The sequence below is a fragment of the Dipodomys merriami genome, unplaced genomic scaffold (genome assembly GCF_024711535.1).
Source record: "Dipodomys merriami isolate MVZ:Mamm:240054 unplaced genomic scaffold, mDipMer1.0.p SCAF_13, whole genome shotgun sequence".
Lineage (NCBI taxonomy): Eukaryota > Metazoa > Chordata > Mammalia > Rodentia > Heteromyidae > Dipodomys > Dipodomys merriami.
In genome coordinates this window covers 17,149,466-17,169,966 of record NW_027202604.1, presented here as the reverse complement: position 1 = coordinate 17,169,966, position 20,501 = coordinate 17,149,466, and the positions used below count along the sequence as shown (strand labels likewise).

The window sequence follows — 20,501 nt, the reverse complement described above, 5'->3', positions numbered from 1 at the left end:
CTCTTGCCTATTTCTTTCCTTTTTTTTGGGGGGGGGGTCCGGTCGTGGGGCCTGAACTCTGGGCCTGGGCACTGTCCCTCAGCTCTTCAGCTCAAGGTTAGTACTCTACCACTTGAGCCACAGTGCTACTTCTGGCTTTTTTTTTCTGCTTATGTGGTGCTGAAGAATCGAACCCAGGGCCTCAGGCATGCAAGGCAAGCGCTCTACCACTGAGCCACTTTCCCAGCCCCTTTCTTTCCATTTTTATTAATCATAGAGATCGAAGACATGAGTACCTAGGGAGCATTAAAAAAAATATGGGGATGTTATTATTAAGCTTCTTTGGGAGTTACAGTGTAAACCAGCTAGCCGTCAGATGTGGCATGCTTCTTCCACCCCAATATTTGGCCTGCCTGTAACTTTTCATGTTTAGACAAATCCCTGAAGTGATTCTACTCTGAAGACAAATAATCCCTGAATATCAATTTTAGAAATGGTAGGTGTTTGGGCATGGTGCAATATGCCTAACTCAACACTCAGAAAGCTGAGGCAGGATTAAGTTTGACTCAAATTTTTAAAAAGGGGTAAATTTGATGGCACATACCTGTATGAGCCAGTTAGTCCAGAGGAAGACATTGAGAAGATTGCAGTTTGAGCCTAGCCTCAACAAAAAGTTAGATGCCATATAAAAACAAGCTGGGTTTAATGGTATGTACTTGTAATACCAGCCAGATAGTAGGCATTGGTAAAAGGATCTCTGCCAAGCCAGCCCTAAGCAAAAAAGAAGAATAAGAAGGAGGAGGAGGAGGAAGAAGAAGAAGAGGATAACAACAAAGGCTAGGAGCATGAAACAAGCAAAAAGAAAAAGTACCTGCCTAGCAAGTTCAAGGTCCTGAGTTCAAACCTTAGTATTGGGGGGAGGAGGAAGAGGAGTCGAGAGATAGTGGCTCACACCTGTACTCCTAGCCACTCAGGAGAATGAGATATAGAAGGCCAAGATTTGAAACCTGCCCTCAGACAGAAAAGGCCATGAGACACCATCTCCACAATAATCAGCAAAAAGCAAGGCGAGAGCCAGGGCCAGCTGGTGGAATGCCAGTCAGGCAAGCAAGCTGAGAGAATTTGGGGCCCTGAGTTCAAACCCCAGTACCAACAAAAAATAAATGCTATTACAACTGACTGCTGCAGAAATTAGAACACTGTAAGCAAACACTGTGTTGGAAAAATGAAGTTATGGAGCCAGGTAGGCTCAAGTTTGAATCCCAATTCAGCCATACAACCTTGAACAAGTCACATGGCATTAGCCCACTCCCATGTCTACCCAACTTTGGGAAATTGTTTCAAGGATTAAACACAGAAAATCAGCTTCTCAGGTGGTAGTAGTAACGATCACATCACACTCCATTTATGGCTACAGCCTGAAGACTGCTGCTAAGCCCAGCTGATGATGAAGCAAGCACCAATGGCCTCAAATTCCCTCATCTGATGTTAACAAATGTTCAGCATATCTAGTGGTTCACCTGAAGGTGAGTCTTTAGGTGGATCTCAGCGTTCCCCATCTGAGACACAAAAAGGCATCCTTGATCCTTAGGTATTCCCTTCCTACCTTCAGACTAGGTATTAACAATAAGCAGGTTTAAAACCTCACTTTATACACATCACTGCCCTCTAGCGACAAGAATAATTCTTCCCAATAATCCAATCAATTTTGCTCCTCTACTTGCAGAAAAAAATAATAATAATTAAAAATGTGATTACTTATCCCTCTGCAGGAATAAACCCTTTTTACTAAAAAACATGGGATAGCCAGCCAATAACCTTTATGTTTATCTTGTTTTGAGACAATGTTTCTATGTAGCTCAGGCTGGTCTCCAATTCGTTATCCTCCTTTCAAGCTCCCTCCCAAGTGCTGAGATTTTATCTGTGTACCACCATGCCCTGGCTGATCTAGTCTTCTTGACTGAATCACCTAGCTGTGGTCAGTTACCATTTAAAGTTACGCATATACGGACCACATGTATGTTATAGATAATTACAAGTGTTACTTAGGGATAATCATTACTTTTAACACATTAGGCACATTTCCCTATCAATACCCCCCAGACCTTAAGAACTTTGCCTCCACTGTTGGCTTTATACATTTTATTCCTTACAATCCTTTTACAATGAGCATTTGTTTATGTATTTATATTATGTGACGTAAATGCACATTTTCAAGGGAGGGAGAAAATCTGGATCCTTACAACAGACACTCTGCCTTAAAGGTTCAGCTTCAGGTTTAAGGCTAAAAGATTGGTCTGATAACCTGCTATCACCATCTATAGGTGAGATATATTTTACACAGCTGAGTTCAAGTCAGCACACAGCTATTCTCTAAAAACAGAAAAGGCGGTTGAAAGGCAGTCCCATAAAATGTTGAGCAATATACTATCTTGGTATAACAGGAAAAAAGAAGAACTCTGACCTAGAAATGGCTGAGAAAAGGGTCTAAGAATACTTAGAGGTTGGGTGCTCAAAGATATCCAACTTCTATTGTTACCTTCAGGTATTATTTTAAATTTCTAGCCCTGAGGCTTGAACTCAGGACCTAGGTGCTGTCCCTGGGCTTCTTTTGCTCAAGTCAAGCACTCTAATATCTGAGCCACAGCTCTAGTTCCAGTTTTATTTTATTTTTTGACAGATTTTCCTGCCAGAGCTGGCTTTGAACAGTGATCCTCAGCTCTCAGGCTCCTGAGTAGCAGACATGAGCCACCAGTGCCCCACTCCAGTTATTAAATGTTTGACAGTTAGAAATTCTGTGAGAAACTTATTCTGCAGAGATGTAGGTAGTATAATCTAATGCAAATCTATGTTTGAAGTTCAAAAAGTAGAACTTTTTGATAAATTCAGATAAATAACCTCAGTATTTTTTCAACTTCAACAACCTAGACAGACTAGATAAAATCAAGTCTGGATAAAGTACAAAGTCAAACTGAAAAGTGGGCACTGGAACACCCCTGGGCCTGCTGCTCCTCTTCATCATAGGGCTTTGGAGACTATCAGACACTCGTAAGGAGGAGCAGTCCATTTCCTCAGCTGTCTTTAGTAACCAGAGCACTGGTACTTAACTTGCAACTCTGAACACACACTTTAGGATCTGGGAGCTTCTGGGACCATAACTTTAACCCAGCCTTCCATAACAGTCTTTTTGCTTTCTATTACAGTACATGATACTGCAATAACAGCAAGAAACCGCTTCAGCTTTTTCACTTCTGCAGAAGCTAAAACAACTTCTCCAATATATAATGGGGCTGGGAAGTTAATTTCCTGAGAAAGAAATACACAGCCTGGCCCTGGCATTTTAGTACCCAGAAGAGCTGAGATAAGTCCATTGATCAGAACGCCATGTACAATTGGCTTTCCAAACTTGGTATGTTTTGCAAAATCTTCATTTAAATGCAAAGGATTGACATCCCCAGTTAATTGTGAGAAGACAGTCACATCCCTGTGTGTGAAGGCCCTGCTGAGCTCAGCCCGGTCTCCAACGTGCAGGGACACATACTGAAAGCACTGTGGGGTCAGCATTGGTGGACTCAGGCAGACTCTCCGCCAAAGCCCATGCCACCACAGGTGTTGGTTGGAAATTGTCCAGAACATCTTCAGCATCTTCAAATTTCACCAGCAGGAGTTTTTAGCCTGCTTCTGTTTTCAAATTATGCAAGCACCAAAAATACTTTTGAGAGTGGAGAAAGCTTTCAGCGATTGAGGACTATTCAATCCAATAGTAGTTCCCTACTATTACCAGATAATGCAAGGAGAAATGGAGAAACCTACAAGAGAGAGAGAGAAAAAAAAGGTTAATGCTGATAGAAGGGGATATATACACATATACATATGTTTAATCTTTTGTTGTACAAATTCTGTCCGTTTATGCATATAATGCATCTTGAGAGGGGATATGATTGATTGGATACACTGTATACATGTGTGAAATGTCACAAGGAAGGAAGAGAGAAGAGAAGGAAGGAGGGAGGAAGGAAGTCCACACAATACCAGAACACAGCAGTGAAACAAGAGGAAATATAGAAACAAGCCTAAAGCCTAGCTTTATAGGACAAAGCAAGTGGGTACAGAAGCATTTTGAAGAGTATGCTGGGATGCAGCCTTGATTAAACAACAATCATAACTTAAGAAGTGCATACTAATTTAAAAAACTAGGCTAAAGCATTTATCATATGAATCACAAGAGAACTCTGTATATGGGAAATTCCCAAATATCACCTGTGCAATCTGCAGTGCTTTGTCTCACATTTTCAGAAGCAATTAAGCCCTGGGTTTGAAGAGTTCTTTTCCTCCTTTGTTAGATGACCTAACTACATTACAGCTTTTTTTTCAAACACAAGATTGAGGCACATACATTAAAAAAAACAGTTGATCTACTGTTTAGTCTCATTTAAAAACCATAAAAGAATCACCCTTACCTGAATTACTCTAAAAGCACATTTCTTGCCTTTATAGGATCCTAACAGGGTCAAAGAGCTCCACAATTTGGCCATACCACTGCAGAAAGATCAAGGAAACATTAGTAAACAAGCACTTGTCCCTGAAACATTTCCCTAGTTATTTTGTTTTTGATAGTCCAGAAAAAGGTTGCTCTTAATCAGAAAACATAAGCTAAAAAGACAAAAACAAGGGCTGGGAATGTGGCTTAGTGGTAGAGTGCTTGCCTAGCATTCATGAAACCCTGGGCTCAATTCCTCAGTACAATATAAACAGAAAAAGGCAGATATGGTGCTGCAGCTCAAGTGGTAGAGCGCTAGCCTTGAGTAAAAAGAAGCTCAGGAACAGTGCTCAGGCCCACTTTAAGCCCCAGAACTGGCAAAAGAAAATTAAGTACAGTGGCCGATTTAGAAGGTGGAGACTCTCATCCTAGTGGTACGCACTAGTCATCCCAGCTACCCAGGAAAGCACAGGCAGGAGGACGACAGGCTGAGGTTGGCCCTTAGCAACAATACAAAACTGAAACTGAAAAATAACTGAAGCAAGAAAGGGTTAGGGGCATAGCTCAAACGGTAAGGGCACTTGTCTAGCAAGGGTGAGATCAAACCCTAGCACTGCCAAAAAAGGAAAAACAAAAACAAACAAAACAAGTGAAAACAAGGAAAGGATAAAAGGACCCTAAGAATGCTTCTAAAATACACATTTCTGACTTTGTAACCACTTTCATCAATTGGAAAGTAGTTGTAACCAAATCACACCGTTTACACTCTGTAGAGTATTCGCTCCCAGTGGATAAATGTTTATATTATTCCCAGTTTAAATTCCCCTACGTTGCTACGAGTTCACAAGCATGCAACTCTTCAGAGTTCACAAGCATGCAACTCTTCTCACTGTTTCTCCACTGGCTACTAATATCGAAATGTTCCACTGTCGATCATACCTGCTAGGTACTCTCAAGATGGCTGACAAGGTCTTCTCTTCAAAGGTTAGGACATCCACAGGTAACGCAGCCCCAACCTAGGTACAGAGTAACTCTATTAGCAGACTACTACCAAAACTTGTCAACATTGAGGTTTTTCTACTCCATGAAATGTAGCATTTCAGGGCTGGGAAGGTGGCTCAGTAGTAGAGCACTTGCCTTGCAATTGCATGAGGCCCTGGGTTCGATTCCTCAGCACCACATAAGCAGAAAAAGCCGGAAGTGGCCCTGTGACTCAAGTGGTAGAGCGCTTGCCTTGAGCTAAAGAGCTGAGGGACAGTGCCAAGGCCCAGAGTTCAGGCCCCACAACCGGCAAAAAAAAAAAAAAAAAAAAAAGGAATGTAGCATTTCACTCACTGGTCTTGCTTATAGCTCCCTCTGCCTAGAAGCCTCCTATCCCTCTTCATGTAGTAGATACCTCCTCACCCCAAATCTTTGTTTTAACTGTCCCTTCCCTAAGTCAAACAGGCTCTGAATATAGGGTATGGGGAGTAACTGGCAGGAATGGGAAGGGTTAATGGAGGGAGAGAATGAGGATGATTACAGTTGAAGAAGTGCATATTTGAATATATGAAAACAGAACAATGAAAGCTAATGAAACTGTTTTACCAGGGAGAGTACAGGGGAGGGTGAATTTGATTGGGACACATTGTATGTACATATGGAAATGTCTCAATGAAACCCCCTTGTACAACTAATGCGTGCTATTAAAAAATATAGGTAGAATGAAGAGATCCTTTTCTGATCTTCAAGATTAGGTTCAACCTGCTTGCTACACTTTTTCTTATACTGGACACCATACTTCCTTTCTCACAATTCTCTTCTCACTAATTATGTAACATGTTTTCCTTTGGCCTGAGTGAATATTAGTCTGTAAGGCAGAGCCCATGTCTTTATTTCACTTATGTGTCCTAAAGCCAAATCTGACCTTTGACATATAAAAGTACACAGATCTCTTCGTAGCTTATTATTTAGAAAAATTAGACTTAGAGGGGATGGCAAAGCAATATGCAGCAATGGTACAGTAGACCAATGGTACAGTAGCAAACTTCTGTAATCACTATGAGAACAATTCAGAGTTTATTAAGGTTTGGCCAGCTACACATATGGGTACCTGTATGTATATGTACATGTATGTATAGTTCCATATAATTCTACCACATAGGGAGCTTCAGAAAACAACCACTGCAATCAAGATAAAGAACTTGTAGCCAGGTGATGGTAGCTCACACCTATAATCCTAGCTATTCAGGAGGCTGAGATCTGAGGATTACAGTTCAAAGCTAGCCTGGCCAGGAAAGTCTGTGAGAATCTTATCTCCAATTTATGACAAAAAAAAAGCCAGAAGTGGCACTGTGGTTCAAGTGGTAGAGCACTAGCCTTGAGCCCGTGGCTCATGCCTGTAATCCTAACTATTCAGGAGGATGATATCTGAGGATCATGGTTCAAAGCCAGCTGGGGCACAAAGTCCATGAGATTTTTATCTCCAAGTAACCACCAGAAAATCAGAAGTGGCACTGTGGCTTAAGTGGCAGAGCACTCGCCTTGAGCTGAAGACCTCAGGGAAAGCACCCAAGCCCAGAGTTCAAGCCCCAGGAGCACACCTACCCCTCCCCATCCCCAGCCTCTGGCAATACTAACCTTTCTCCAGATTATATGATTTTTTTACATCCAGAGCATTTTATATACACAAAACCATCTAGGAGATAATCTTTTGGTAGTAGCTTTTTTCTCACATAAGTGTCTGGATTCATTCACCCTCTGAAGGCCAACTGGGATATTTCCAGTTTGGGATTATTACAATGAAAACACAGGGTTGAAGGTATGACTCGGGTGGAAGAGTGCCAGCCGATGAGCAAAAGTGTCAGAGACTGGAAAGTTCAAGTCCCAGCCTCAGACAAAAAAAGAAAAGAAACAAAGAAATGAAAACACTATAATCATTTGTGTTCATAGAGTTTATGTGAGAAGAATTTTTCCCTTCTCTGGGATAATGCCAGGAAGTGGTATTGCTGGGTTGTATGGCAGGTGTATGTCTAGTTTATGTAGCAGATGGCCTCATTATTTCATGTTCTCACCAACAATGTACAAGTGACCCAATTTCTCCACATCCCTGCCAGCATTTAATGCTATCATTTTTTAAAATTTGTCATCTGCACAGCCAAATTACATTGTATTATTAATGTACATTTCCTCAATAGTAACTATTGCCAAACATCTTTTCATGTGCTTCTCTGCCAAATATACATGTTCATTAAAAAGTCTATGCATGGTTTTTGCTCATTTTCTAGTTGGACTATTTGCTGTTATTTATTCCCAAACATACAAATGTATATAGACTTTCTCCCTCTAGTGCTAGTACTCAAGTTTGAACTCAGGCTTAGTACTCTTGCTCATGGTTAGTGAGCTGCCACAAGAACCACACCTCCAGACTGGCTTGGAACCTCAATCCTCAGATCTCAGCCTCCTGAGTAGTTAGGATCACAGGTATAAGCCACTGGCATCCAGCTACTGCTTTGAGAAGTCTGTGCATTCTAAACATCAGTTCTTTGTGAGTTTACAAATATTTTCCCCAGGTTGTAATTCATCTTTTCAATTTTTGTTATTGTTGTTGTTAGTTGTGGGGCCTGGGAGCTGTCCCTGAGATTTTCTGCTCAAGGCTAGTGCTCTACCACTTTGAGCCACAGCTCCATTTTTGGCTTTTGAGTGGTTATTTGGAGACAAGAGTCTCACGGACTTTCCTGCCCAGGTTGGCTTTGAACCACTATTGTCAGATCTCCTCCTAAGTAGGTAGGATTACAGGTGTGAGCCACCAGCACTTCACCCTTCTCTGTATTTCTTATAATTATCATAGGAATATTAACCTAAATGATTCTGTACCTCCCCAAACAGATCCTTCAGAGCAGACACAAGCAGCTGTTTGAACTGGGCAACATTCACTTCAACTCCATGATCTTGAAAGTCTCTGTAAAAAACATTAAAAAAGCATCACACTACAATTTATGTTTTTCAGATTCATATAAATAATGTCAAACAGAACTTAGGAAATTGAACTTACAGATAGACTTTCATGTAGTGGTGCTCAGAGGGGTTTTTGTAAACTACTCTTTCATATGTGGTAGCAGGCAATGGCATCTTTTCCAACGCTGATCACACCTACAGCAAGTCAAAAGGACTAGTAATTACTGGTACAAGCTATCTTCCACATTTGTAATAACAACCTGATCTTTTTTTGTTTTTGCTAGTATCAGGGTCTTGAACTCAGAATCTTACAACTGCTCAGCTGGAGTTCTATTACTTAAGCCATGCCTCTAGCATGGCTTTTGGAGATGGAGTCTCTCCTCTTCTGCCCAGACTTGCTTTGAACCTCAATCCTCTGGATTTCACTCAATCTCCTGAGTAGCTATGATTACAAACATGAGCCACTGGCACATGGGCAGCCTATTTGACTTTTAAAAGACCTCCTATTGGATTAACCTCTACTTCTGGTCAGACTAAGGTTACTCATCCACACATAAGGAAGTTTCTACATTGTTAACATGCTAGATCGGTGTGCAATTTAAATCTTAGTAATGTAACTCTTGCTAACATTTTTCTTTATTGGACACCCAGCTCTGGGTTAAGAGTCTCACATACATTGATGTCTAATTCCATTTTTTTTTTTTTTGGTCGGTTGTGGGGCCTGAACTCTGGGCCTGGGTGCTGTCTTCAGCATTTCAGCTCAAGGCTAGCGCTCTACCACTTGAGCCACAGCACCACTTCCAGATTTTTCTGCTTATGTGGTACTAAGGAATCGAACCCAGGGCCTCGTGCATGCAAGGCAAGCTCTCTACCACTGAGCCACCTTGCCAGCCAATGTCTAAATCTTCAACGTGATCCTATGACATGACATAAATGTAAGGTCCGCCCTGGGAAGGCAGAGCAGATACCTCCCTCCTCTTGGCTAAGTCTGGCCCAGTATCTGCATCACCTAGGTCTCTGGCATACCTGGAGGGAGTCACCTTCCCCTCCAGGTCACTTCCTGGGCCACCCCTACCTTTCCTCCCTGCCCCCAGCCCATCATGCCTCCCATAGTACTGAGGGAGGGTCCCAGGCCCTGAGGTCACATCCGGTGTGGCCACACCTTCCCTCACCTAGCCAGGTGCACCTTCTCCCCACCCCTTCTCTATTTAAACCCTGATGCGACATCAGCCTGTCCCTTCTGCAATGCTTCTCCACCATGCACAGATGGGCAGCAGTTCAGTAAAATAAACTTCTCTTCCTGCCTGAATATCATGTGGTGCTCTCTTTATTGGTTACCTAATTAAACCTACCTATTTAATTTATCTAACAGTAAAATCTATCCTCGCCGCTCCTTTTTTTGCAGTACTCTCGATTGAACTGAGGGTGTCCTGTTTATTAGGAAGCCACTCTACCCCTAGAGCCATGCCTCCAGCCCTTACTTTTTTGTGTTTTTGTTTTGTTTGTTGGCTGTGGGGCTTGAACTCAGTGCCTTGCCACCGTCTGTGACCCTCTTTGTACTCAAGGCCAATGCTCTACCACTTGAGCTACAGCACCACTTCTGGTTTTTGTTTTTTTGTTGTTGTTGTTGTTTTTTTTTGGTCCGGTCGTGGGGCCTGAACTCTGGGCCTGGGCGCTGTACCTCAGCTCTTCAGCTCAAGGCTAGCGCTCTACCACTTGAGCCACAGCGTCACTTCCAGCTTTTTTCTTTTTGCTTATGTGGTGCTGAGGAATCGAACCCAGGGCCTCATGCATGAAAGGCCAGCGCTCTACCACTGAGCCACCTTCCCAGCCCCCACTTCTGGTTTTTGAGGGGTTAATTAGAGGTAAGAGTCTCATAGAGACTCCTCTGCCCAGGCAGCTTTGAACGACAATCCTCAGACCTCAGCCTCCTGAGTAGTTAGGATTATAGGCGTGAGCCACTGGCGCCTGGCTACAGCATCTACCGGTGTTAGCAGTCTTACTTTAAGCCCAGGCTAGGCTGAGCTCTTCCTACTTGTACCTCCCCACCTTGCTTGGGATGACGGATAAGAAGACACACCACCACGTCCAGCCCCTTGTTGAGATGGACTCTTACAGGCTTTGTTATGCCCAGGCTGGCCTTGGACTAACTACAATCCCTCATCTCTGCCTCCCAAGTAGCTAGGATCACAGGCTTGAGCCTTGAGCCTTGAGAAGACGAGAATTAGTAAAGATGAGTAACACTAGCCCAAGGCACCCAAAGAGTCCAACCACCTTGTGCTCCTCAAGATCACTCTACTTCAGAACTGACATAATCCAATCATTAAAAAAAAAAAAAAAAAGACTGCTCTGCCTGTAAATCAAAGGAAAAGCATAAAAGGTAAAATCTGTGGGTCTCCTTGTATACTCATCCAATATAAAATACAACAGGATAATGAAGAATGGTACTTCTGCTGTCCCTCCCCTCCTAGGTCTGTGGTTCTCACCCAGAGATCAAGCAGCCCTTGGAACTGGGAATTGGAGTCATTTGAATAACTCATGTCCCTTCCTAAACTCATGCTGGAATCTAATGCCCAAGTCAGGTATTTAAACTCAAACTTAAGTTGTTCAGAGGTGGGGCTTTCAGGAAAGGGCCCCATATTAAACTCTAGTGGCTCTGAAAGAAGAGGAGAACATAGGGACACACACATGCTTCCTATCCCTTGTGCTGCAATGTCCTGTACCTCCTTGGAGCCCTACCAGCAAGAAGCCCATCATCGTTAGATGCGATGGGCTGAATCCCCTCCACCAAGCTGTTTTTCACAGCAGTCTTGCTCCAGCCATTATGCCTCAGCTCCAGCTTTTCCTGGTGCAGGAAATGCCCTTCCTCCAGGATGCCACATGACTCCCTCTCCCTGGCCTCCTTGGCTTTGCATGAGAATCTCACCCACTTTGGCCCTGTGTCCATCCTATTGAGGCAGGATAGATAAAAGAAAATGAAGTGTGGTAAACAGCTTCCAGGATTTCAGAAAACTTATAGCAAATACAGAAGATATTCATTCATCTACTTCTCTTAAGATTAAGGGACTGAAGTCATTTTAGGGGAAAGTGAGGCAGGATAGACTAGAGAAAATGAGACATCATGAGCAAACTGCCAGGAATTCAAAAACACAAGCTTAAAGCAAATAAAGGAGATACTCATCTATCTAATTCCCTTAACATGAAGGGACTGAAGTCATTTTAGGGGAAAATGAGACAGGATAAAATAGGGAAAATGAAGCCTGGTGAAGGCAAATCAGAAACAGAAGCACTATCTGTGTTCCAGAGAAAAACAACAGGATGCACTCTTTCCTAAGAGATGCCATTTCTCACCCCAAGAATTAACATTGGTTTGGCAGGATGTATCCCTTCCTGAGAGAAATGTTACCCCCAAAAGCAAACAACCAGAATGGCAAAGAAAAAGACCCAGAAACTTCGTGTGTCTCCACCTTTCTCTCTGTCTGCATGCCTACTTGCCTGCTTGCTTACTTAATAACGGTCCGCCAAGCTTTCTTACCATTATGACTTGTTCAAAAATTCTTATTCTGTGATCGAAGGCAAGGACCTTACGTGAAGAGTCTCTACTTTTAAAGGGAAACTTCACAGGCCTAGTCCCCACTGTCCTTTACCACTCCTACCATCATCAGCCACCTCCTGACATAATTACACAGGGTTTGTTTTTTTTTTAAATCTTTGCATTCTATGTACGATATTGGGGATTGAACCCAGGGCCTGGGCACTGTCCTCTGTCTTTCTTCTTTGTGTGTGGGTTTGTTTGTTTGTTTTGCCGGTCCTGGGGCTTGAACTCAGGGCCTGGGCACTTTCCTTGAGCCTCTTTGTGCTTAAGGGTGGCGCTCTAATAGCTCCACCTCAGGCTTTTTCTGAGTAGTTTACTGGAGATAAGTCTCCCGGACTTTCAAGCCAGGTGGTCTTCCAACCTCGATCCTCAGATCTCAGCCTCCAGAGTTGCTAGGATTATAGGCGTGGGCCACCGGCGCTCAGCATCCTTTGGCTTTTTTTTTTTTTTTTTTTTTTTGAAGGCTACCACTGGAGCCACAGGCTCCACTACAGACTTTTTGGTGATTAACTGAAGATTAAAGAGTCTGATGGCATTTCCCGCCCGGGGCAGGCTGGGGACCAGGATTCCCCAGATCTCAGCCTGCGGTGTAGCTAGGAACACAGGCGTGAGCCAGAGGCTAGAATTTCACTTATTCTTGGTCTCCACGCTTCCCACCCCGCCACAGCCGGGGCACACCCGGAGACCCGGGTCTGCCGGGTCCACCGCTCCCCCAGGCGCCTAGACCTGCGCGGTCAACCGGTGTGTTTCCCTTCCTTGGGTTAAAGCTCAGCCTCCTCCGTCGGGCGCTTAGGCTGGTGCAACTTGGCTCGATCCACACCCACCCGGGATTCAGCGCCCACCTGCTGCACGCATGCGCCCTGCCCGGCACCCAGCCGCTCGGCTCCCGCGGCCGCCCCGAGACGCGGCACCGCAGTCGCGGAGGAGGATGGAGGGGGAACCCGGGCCCCGCGGCCCTCCGGACGACCCCTCCCCAGCCCCTCAGCCCCTCAGCCCCTCAGCGCGGCCGCCACGGCGCATGTGCGCTGCTGGCGCGCACGCGCAGGCGACTTGCACAACGCTCTTCCCAGGGACCCCGCGGTTCCTTCTGGGTCCGTTCTCGGTCCACTCACCAGTCGCCTGCTTGGACTTCGGGCCTCAGATGAAATTCCCCAACGTCTGACGCCACCAAGCAGCCACCAGAGGGCCCCGGCGTGTTTACATTAGGTTAGGTCCAGACCCCCGACGCCACACGTGCAGGCGGATATGACGTCGCCGCGCAGCTCGCCCTCCCTCTCCCCCGCGACCACGGCGGCGTGAAGCGTCGGCAGGTCCCGAGGGCAGCCGTGCGCAGCGCCCTCTACTGCCCGCGCTGGAGATTGCGTGCAGTTATCCACAGGATGAGGGAGCTTGGCCCTGGGAAAGGTGGCTTTCCTAGCCATGTGTTTTCTTACGTGTTCATTCTCCGTCAAATTCACATCTAGCATCTACGCTTCCATTTTGGGGTCTCTTTTTTTCTCCATGGTTAAGCATGTACCCAGGGTTGAGTACCTGACAGGCAAAGCATTATCCCATCGGGCTCAGTGCCCAGCCCTGCAATCTCCTGTTGAGAACACCTCCTGTGTTAAGCGCTCTCCAAGACAGTGCCCGTTCTGTGTCCCTGGTGGCTCCGTGTGTTTTATCCTAGTTGACATGGGAACACCCAGTTGGTTGTATTTCCAAATGTAAGCCTACTCATTGTTTCACCAATAACTTCTTGAGCACCTCATTATATACTAGGCACTATTCTAGGTGCTGGAAACTTCAGGGGAATAAAAAACAATGGCACCTGTACTCCTGGGACAAGTCATGTATTAAATCATTATCATCATCATCATCATCATCATCATCATAGCTTATATGTATAATATATAACAAATTATATATTATACATATATGTATATATGTATACTATTTATATATGTATACTATATATAATATAGTATACATATATATATATATTTTTTTACTTACATTGTGCCAGGCATTATCTAAAAGGTTTTGTTACCTGAATTAGTGAGGCTCTACACAGGGTTCCAAAAAGGACGAGATTTTTACCTAGCCTTTGAGTCCCAAGCTCATGATATCACACACACACACAAAATTAGGGCTAGTTGTGGTGGTCCATGCCTGTAATCCCAGCTTCTCAGGAAGTAGAGATCTAGAGAATCTCCTTTTTACCAGTCTGGGCAAGAACGATAACAAGACTTCATTGCCACCATTAAGCTGGGTGTGATAATAATAGGATGATTGTGCTCTAGACAAATTGAGACAAACAGGCAAGACTCCAAAATATAACCAAAGTGGAAAGGGATGGAAGTATGCCTCAAGCATCTGCCTAGCAAGCACAAGACCTTAAGTTAAAACCCCAGTTCTGAAAACAATAGAGAATAATTTCAGTATACAACACATCAAGACCAAGAAAGCTTATTAGTAAAACAAAAGAAAGATAGTACACACCCAGAAATGGGGATAGTTACATCTGATAACAGGTGCCAGGAGTAGTTCATGTGGGGAAAAAAAGCTTTTAGGGGATTTGGCTTGAATGTGCCTGGAGATGAGTGTTCTCCTTGGTTCTGGACACACAATGGATTGTCAGTCTTGCTGTTGCCCTTTTTGACATTAATCATTGGGCCCAGAGATTTCTGGCCAGCTTACTAAATTGAGGTCACTGTGACATAGATGTTTTCCTTGAGCTCCCTTTTAAATAAAGGTCAGATATCATCAGATGCTGCTTATAAGCTGATGGCTTTCCTTAAGATAATTTATTTCGCCGGGCGCTGGTGGCTCACGCCTGTAATCCTAGCTACTCAGGAGGCTGAGATCTGAGGATCGCGGTTCAAAGCCAGCCCGGGCAGGAGAGACCATGAGACTCCTATCTCCAATAAACCACCAGAAAACCGGAAGTGGTGCTGTAGCTCAAGTGGTAGAGCGCTCGCCTTGAGCTGAAGAGCTGAGGGACAGCGCCCAGACCCAGAGTTCAAACCCCATGACCGACAAAAAAAAAAAAAAAAAAAAAAGATAATTTATTTCCCTTTTTGAAAACAGTTATGTGATCAACGGAGTCCTTTACCATGGGTAAGTGTCTTTAAAATATTCTTGCTCAGTTCCCAGAGTGTAGTAATCATTTGGGCAAGCAGGCGAGGACAAAAAATGAGAACGGATATTTTTTTTAAGTATATGTTGCAGTTTAATGAGGGAGTGCCTTGTAATCAAGCTACTCACGAATACAATGTTTATCTCTAAATTCTTGCTCCAGTTTCCCCTGCCTCACTATCCCTGATTTATCCTGCTATACTACCTTGTGGAACCCTCACTCAGTCGACAGAGGTAGCAATTATCATAACCATCCCCATTTTGCAGAGGTGGAACTCAGTTTGATGACAGGCTAAGTTATTTGCCCAAAGTCACACATTTATAAGTGGGAAAACAGACTGATTTATCCAGTGCCCTCCACACTGCAACAATTTACAACCAGTTGAGGGGCTGGAGAGAGACTTTGAGCATAGACCCCCATGAGGGCGAGACTTTGCCTATGGTGGCTCCTTGCTGCATTCCAGGCCCTGGCACCCAGTCACCACTCCACATATAGTTACTGAATTGTTCATTCATAAATTCAGCCTGGGTTGGGGGTGAAGGTACACCTTGCATGGCCAAGCCTGTAAGTGAGGCAAAGAGGTTGGTTTCCCTAAATTTTCTAAAAAAAAAAAAAAAAAAAAAAAAAAAAATCCACCATGTGTAGGTACCCATAGCTCACACGTGTAATTCTAGCCACTCAGATTGAGGTTTGGACAGGAAAGTCCTTGAGATGCTTATCTCCAGTTAACCAATAAATGCCAGAAATGGAGATGTGCCCCACGTGGTACAATACCAGCCTTGAGTAAAAAAGCTCACGGACAGTGCCCAGGCCCTGAGTTCAAGCTTCAGTACCATCCTGTGCAAGCACATATACTGAAGCTTCATGAATCTGCTGAAGCTTCATGAATCCTTGCCTTGGCCACACTCTCTGGTCCTGTGACTTCTGCTTCCCTTCCCCACTCCCCCACCCCCAAAGACAGGATGGGGAATAAGTGGAAGAGAAATCAACACTAACCTCTGACAGTGGCATTTTATTTCTCAAAAGGGAGAGAAAGAGAGAAAGAGAGAGAGGGAGGAGGAAAGGAGGGAAAGAAAGAGAGAGAAGAGAGAGAGAGAGAAAGAAGGAAGGAAGGAAGGAAGGAAGGAAGGAAGGAAGGAAGGAAGGAAGGAAGGAAGGAAGGAAGGATTGGCTGGGTGCCAGTAGCTCACACCTGTAATCCTAGATACTCAGGAGACAGGTCTGTCTGAGGATCCAATTCAAAGCCTTCCTGAGCAGGAAAGTCTATGAGACTCTTATCTCCAATTAACCATTAAAAAACTGGAAGTGCTGCTATGGTTCATGTATTAGAGTACTAGCCTTGAGCCCAAAAGCTCAGGGATAGGGTTCAAATCTGAGTTGAAGTTTTAGGACTGGCAAAATAAAATAAATAAATGGATTTCAGAAGTTTCCAGACTCATTTTGAATCTGGTTTTTTTTTTTTCTTTTTGGCACTTCTCTAGCTTCTGCATTTCTTACATGGAAAGATAATTAGCATTTTCCTCACAGAGCTGTGAAAAAAAATAGCTGATAGTATAGTGTCTGTCACCCAGGAAACACTAATGGCAAAGACTCTCTCACAGGCAGCCACCTGGCAAACTTTTCCTGCCAGGCTGTGCGGCCCAGAAAGCCTGAGCAGCTCATACATTTTGGTCTTCAAAGAACCTTGGTGAATTTTCACTTCTGTACTCAGACCCTGAGAAGGAAGTGCCTTTCCTGCTGCCCAGTTCCGCCAGCACTGTCTTCTTAAGGCAGAGTAGAGGATAAAGGAGATCCTTGGAATGATAAAAAAAAAAAGCTCATGAAATTGGCCTTGAGATTTTGTTTTTCAACTAACGTTTGTCATTTTAATGGGTTTTGTAAATGTACAATTTATTATTTCAACTGATATTAAAGGATAAACAAGGAAAAGTAAACTTTCCTTTCACCCATTCTCCAGATGTAACTATTGTCTTCCTCCATCCCTCCAGCTCCCTCCTTCCCTCCCTTCCCTCTTTCCTTCCTTTCTTCCTCCTTCCTTTTGATTATTTGGAGACAGGGTATCAAATCTCCTGGCTGGGATTACAGGTGTACACCATCACATCTGGCCCACCTTTTTACTTTTTTTAGTTGTCCCCAGGGATATGATATGGAGATATTTACATACTAAATTGCATTGGGTGGAGCTAGTTGCCTGGGGATGGGGGAGTTGGGTATCTAGGAGGCCCTTCAAATCACTATAATTCACAGCAAAGTTGAAGGGAAACAGAACTGGAAGGTATGGCAGCAAAAAGAGAGTTAAGTCATCCTGAACTGTGTGCACCCCCTCCTGCTATGCTTTTCCAACTTGGGAAAGAAAAGGCATGAGAAGGGTCCAAGAGGAATTCTAGTCCCACAATCATCCATTCCCCCAATGGGATTCATGTCTGTGTCCACAAACTCTGTAAAGGGAAGATAATGGAAATGAAAATAATCATAAGGTAAAAGCTCCAGAAGTGCAGCCATGGTTTCCATTAGGAAACCAGCCAGCTGCCAGATAGCTTGTGCATATGATTGCATCCACTCACTGTACAGTCATTAACACCTTGCACAGATGGCGAAAATGAAGCATAAGGAGCGAAGTCATTTGTCTAAGGTGATAAGAGGTCCTGGCACCTTAACAGCTGTATCCTATCCCTCCCTTGTGTGTAATCAGGCTGCAAGCTGCTCCTCTGAGGCGACCCAGAGCATCCTCTCCAAACAAGCAGCTCTGGGAAGTGCTCACCTGTGATTTAGGAAAGCAATGCTCCTGTTTATCCCTGGCCAGGACAGAGGTTGAAAGCAGGATTCAGCCGGTGAGGAAGCTAAATTCCACACATTGGTGGTGGAAGAACTAGAGCATAAATAATACCAGAAGTCTTGGAGTCTTTAAGGTCTTTTGAGGATAAGCCTATTTACTTCTCCCTTGGGGCCAACTATAGCAAATGAAAATATAAGAAGGAGGGAGGAAAGAAGGAAAGAAGGAATGAAGGAAGGAAGAAAGAAAGGAAAGGGAAGGAAGGAAGGGAGGGAGGGAGGGAGAGAAAATGTGCTTGTCTCTAGTGGAGGGGTGGGAGAGATTCTTTTTTTATAAAAACAATCAATGGCCCAGGCAAGGGTGTCTCATGCCGGTAATCCTAGCTACTCAGGAGGCTGAGATCTGAGGATCACAATTCAAAGCCAGATTGAGTAGGAAAGCCCATGAGACTCTGATCTCTAATTAGCAAAAAAAAAACAAAAACAAAAACAAACAAACAAAAAAAAAACAGAAGTGGAGCTCAAGTGGTTCGAGTGGTAGACTGCTAGCCTTAAGCAACAAAAGCTCAGGGACAGCACCCAGGGCCCTGAGTTCAAACCCCAGAACTGACTAAATAGATAAATAAAATACATAATACAAATAAAAATGTGAAAAATCCGTGGGACATCCTTTTACTAAATGTTCTCATTGTTCATCTGCAATAAAAGTTTTACTGGGCATCCGTTTTTGGTTTTTGTTTTTAAATCTGGCACCCTTGGGAAGTGGGATGTGAGGTGGGCAGTCTCTCTAGCTTGGTCAATTGAGGGTGGTTCTCTGTGAGCCCCTAGCAACCAACACTCTCAGGAGGGTTGGGGGACCACCAGTAAAGAAGAGCTGGAGGGATATGAGCAGCACTCCTGAGGAGGGACTGTGGGGTAGCCCACCAGACAATAGAAATAGACTAGAAGTTCCGACCTAGACTGTCAGATCCTAACCGCCCCCATTGCCTGGGCAGGCAAAGGGGGCAGCAGCAAGACAGCTTGGCCACTGCCCCAGTGTGCTCCACTTGGGCCCCTGCCATTGGAGGATGTCCTTGCTGTCTTCTCTTCCTCAAGCCACAACTCCCCTTCTGTGTGTGGACTGTCAATGCAGCCAGCCACTGTAACTTTGTATCATCCAGAAGCTCTGAAATACATTTCAATAAGGGAGGACACTTGCTTCAGAAGTAGCTTAGAAACCTCCCTCCCCTAAAAGCTCCAGGACCCAGAGGAATGGGGAATTTGGGGGCAATAACTATCTAGCAATCATGAAGATTATTTCTGGAGAGGCCTGAGATCCTTTCTTAAAATGCAGGGGCTCAGAGGGTCCTTATGCTTTTTTCTGGAAGATTCTCATGTCCATTACAGGAACCTGGGGATTTATGGATTGAATCTAGAAGAGTCCTAAAATATAGTTCATCACAACGGTGATGTAAAAACACAAAAGCATCTGCACAGATCTCTGTTTATAGGTGTGTATATGTAAGTACATGTGTAACACATACTTAGAAACTACTACTTTTTACTGAAAAATCACTGGCTCCTTTTGTGACTACCTGAATTCACTAAAAGCAGGAGAAAGTCTTGGCCTCTCTGCCTCCATTTTGAATCTGCCTCTGCTGTGAACCATTCTCTGTGCGGTCGGTCACCTTGCAGACACCTTGGAATCCAGGAAGCACAGGACTGATCGATAACATCTTTATGACATGGAAAGAAATGACCCCAAGGAAAGGTTCAGAAGAGTCTTGCAGGAGAGACCACCCCCCAAATAAGGACAGTTAACTGCCATAATGAAGCTGCACCCTGGAGCAGCAGGAATCACCTTATGGGAACCAGATTTCTCCCCTCCAGTGATATCAGTGACAATTTCTCCAGCATCCCCTGCAGAACCAGAACTGAGATCCTGATCAACCAGGCCACACTTTGCTTGGGACTGCTTAATTATGCATCACCTTTCTCCTCTAACCACAATTCTATTTAAACTAATTTGAGAATCATGGTGCAAAGCCAACCTGGACAGAAAAGTTCATGAGACTCTTATCTCCAACTAACAAAAGGCTAGAAAGTGTGGTTCAAGTGGTAACACACCAGCATTGAGTGAAAAAGCTAAGGGACAGTGCGCCCAGGCCCTGTGTTCAAGCCCCAGTATTGGCAAACCACACACACACACACACACACACACACACACACACACACACACACACACACACTCTAAAACTCATGTCTGTGCCCCCAAAGATGGGTTAAAATACTTTTTTGCCAATTCCCATAGCATGCCTGTCCCACATACTAAACCTGACCAAACCTGGTACTTGTAATACCTGGAGTTGGGCCTGTGGCCTAGAGCTCCAGTTTCACACAAGCATCCAAGAGGCCAGTGGAGGAAAGGTGGGATGTGCAGAGGATGTAGGAGACTTCCTCCTTTTAGCATTTGTTTCTATTTAAAGTGACAAAGCATCACTTTTCTAACAGTAATGGTTACGAAGTATACTATCTGCATATGCTGCTGTTAGGCACAAGAGGGAGCTGTGGAGCACACCATCTACAGGCTACTCTGCTCAAGTGGGAACAGACTTGGGGTGCTTTCCTGCCCTACGGAGGAGGTT

At 44.2% G+C, this 20,501-nt stretch overlaps 2 protein-coding genes across 2 annotated transcripts; both read right to left on the bottom strand.

Annotated features, from left to right (window-relative positions):
• Window positions 1-1,008: 1,008 nt before the first annotated feature.
• On the bottom strand, window positions 1,009-3,626 carry Htd2 (hydroxyacyl-thioester dehydratase type 2). Its single transcript, XM_070018809.1, has one exon. The coding sequence runs from the start codon at window positions 3,622-3,624 to the stop codon at window positions 3,109-3,111; it is 516 nt and encodes a 171-aa protein (XP_069874910.1). The 5' UTR covers window positions 3,625-3,626; the 3' UTR covers window positions 1,009-3,108.
• Window positions 3,627-3,700: 74 nt separating this feature from the next.
• Rpp14 (ribonuclease P/MRP subunit p14) lies at window positions 3,701-13,234 on the bottom strand. Its single transcript, XM_070018810.1, has 6 exons — window positions 13,103-13,234; window positions 8,493-8,590; window positions 8,315-8,399; window positions 5,399-5,475; window positions 4,440-4,518; window positions 3,701-3,788 (listed from the first exon to the last, which is right to left on the bottom strand). Exons 2-6 carry the CDS (start codon window positions 8,567-8,569, stop codon window positions 3,732-3,734), a joined length of 375 nt encoding a protein of 124 aa, XP_069874911.1. The 5' UTR covers window positions 8,570-8,590; window positions 13,103-13,234; the 3' UTR covers window positions 3,701-3,731.
• Between the last annotated feature and the right edge of the window lie 7,267 nt (window positions 13,235-20,501).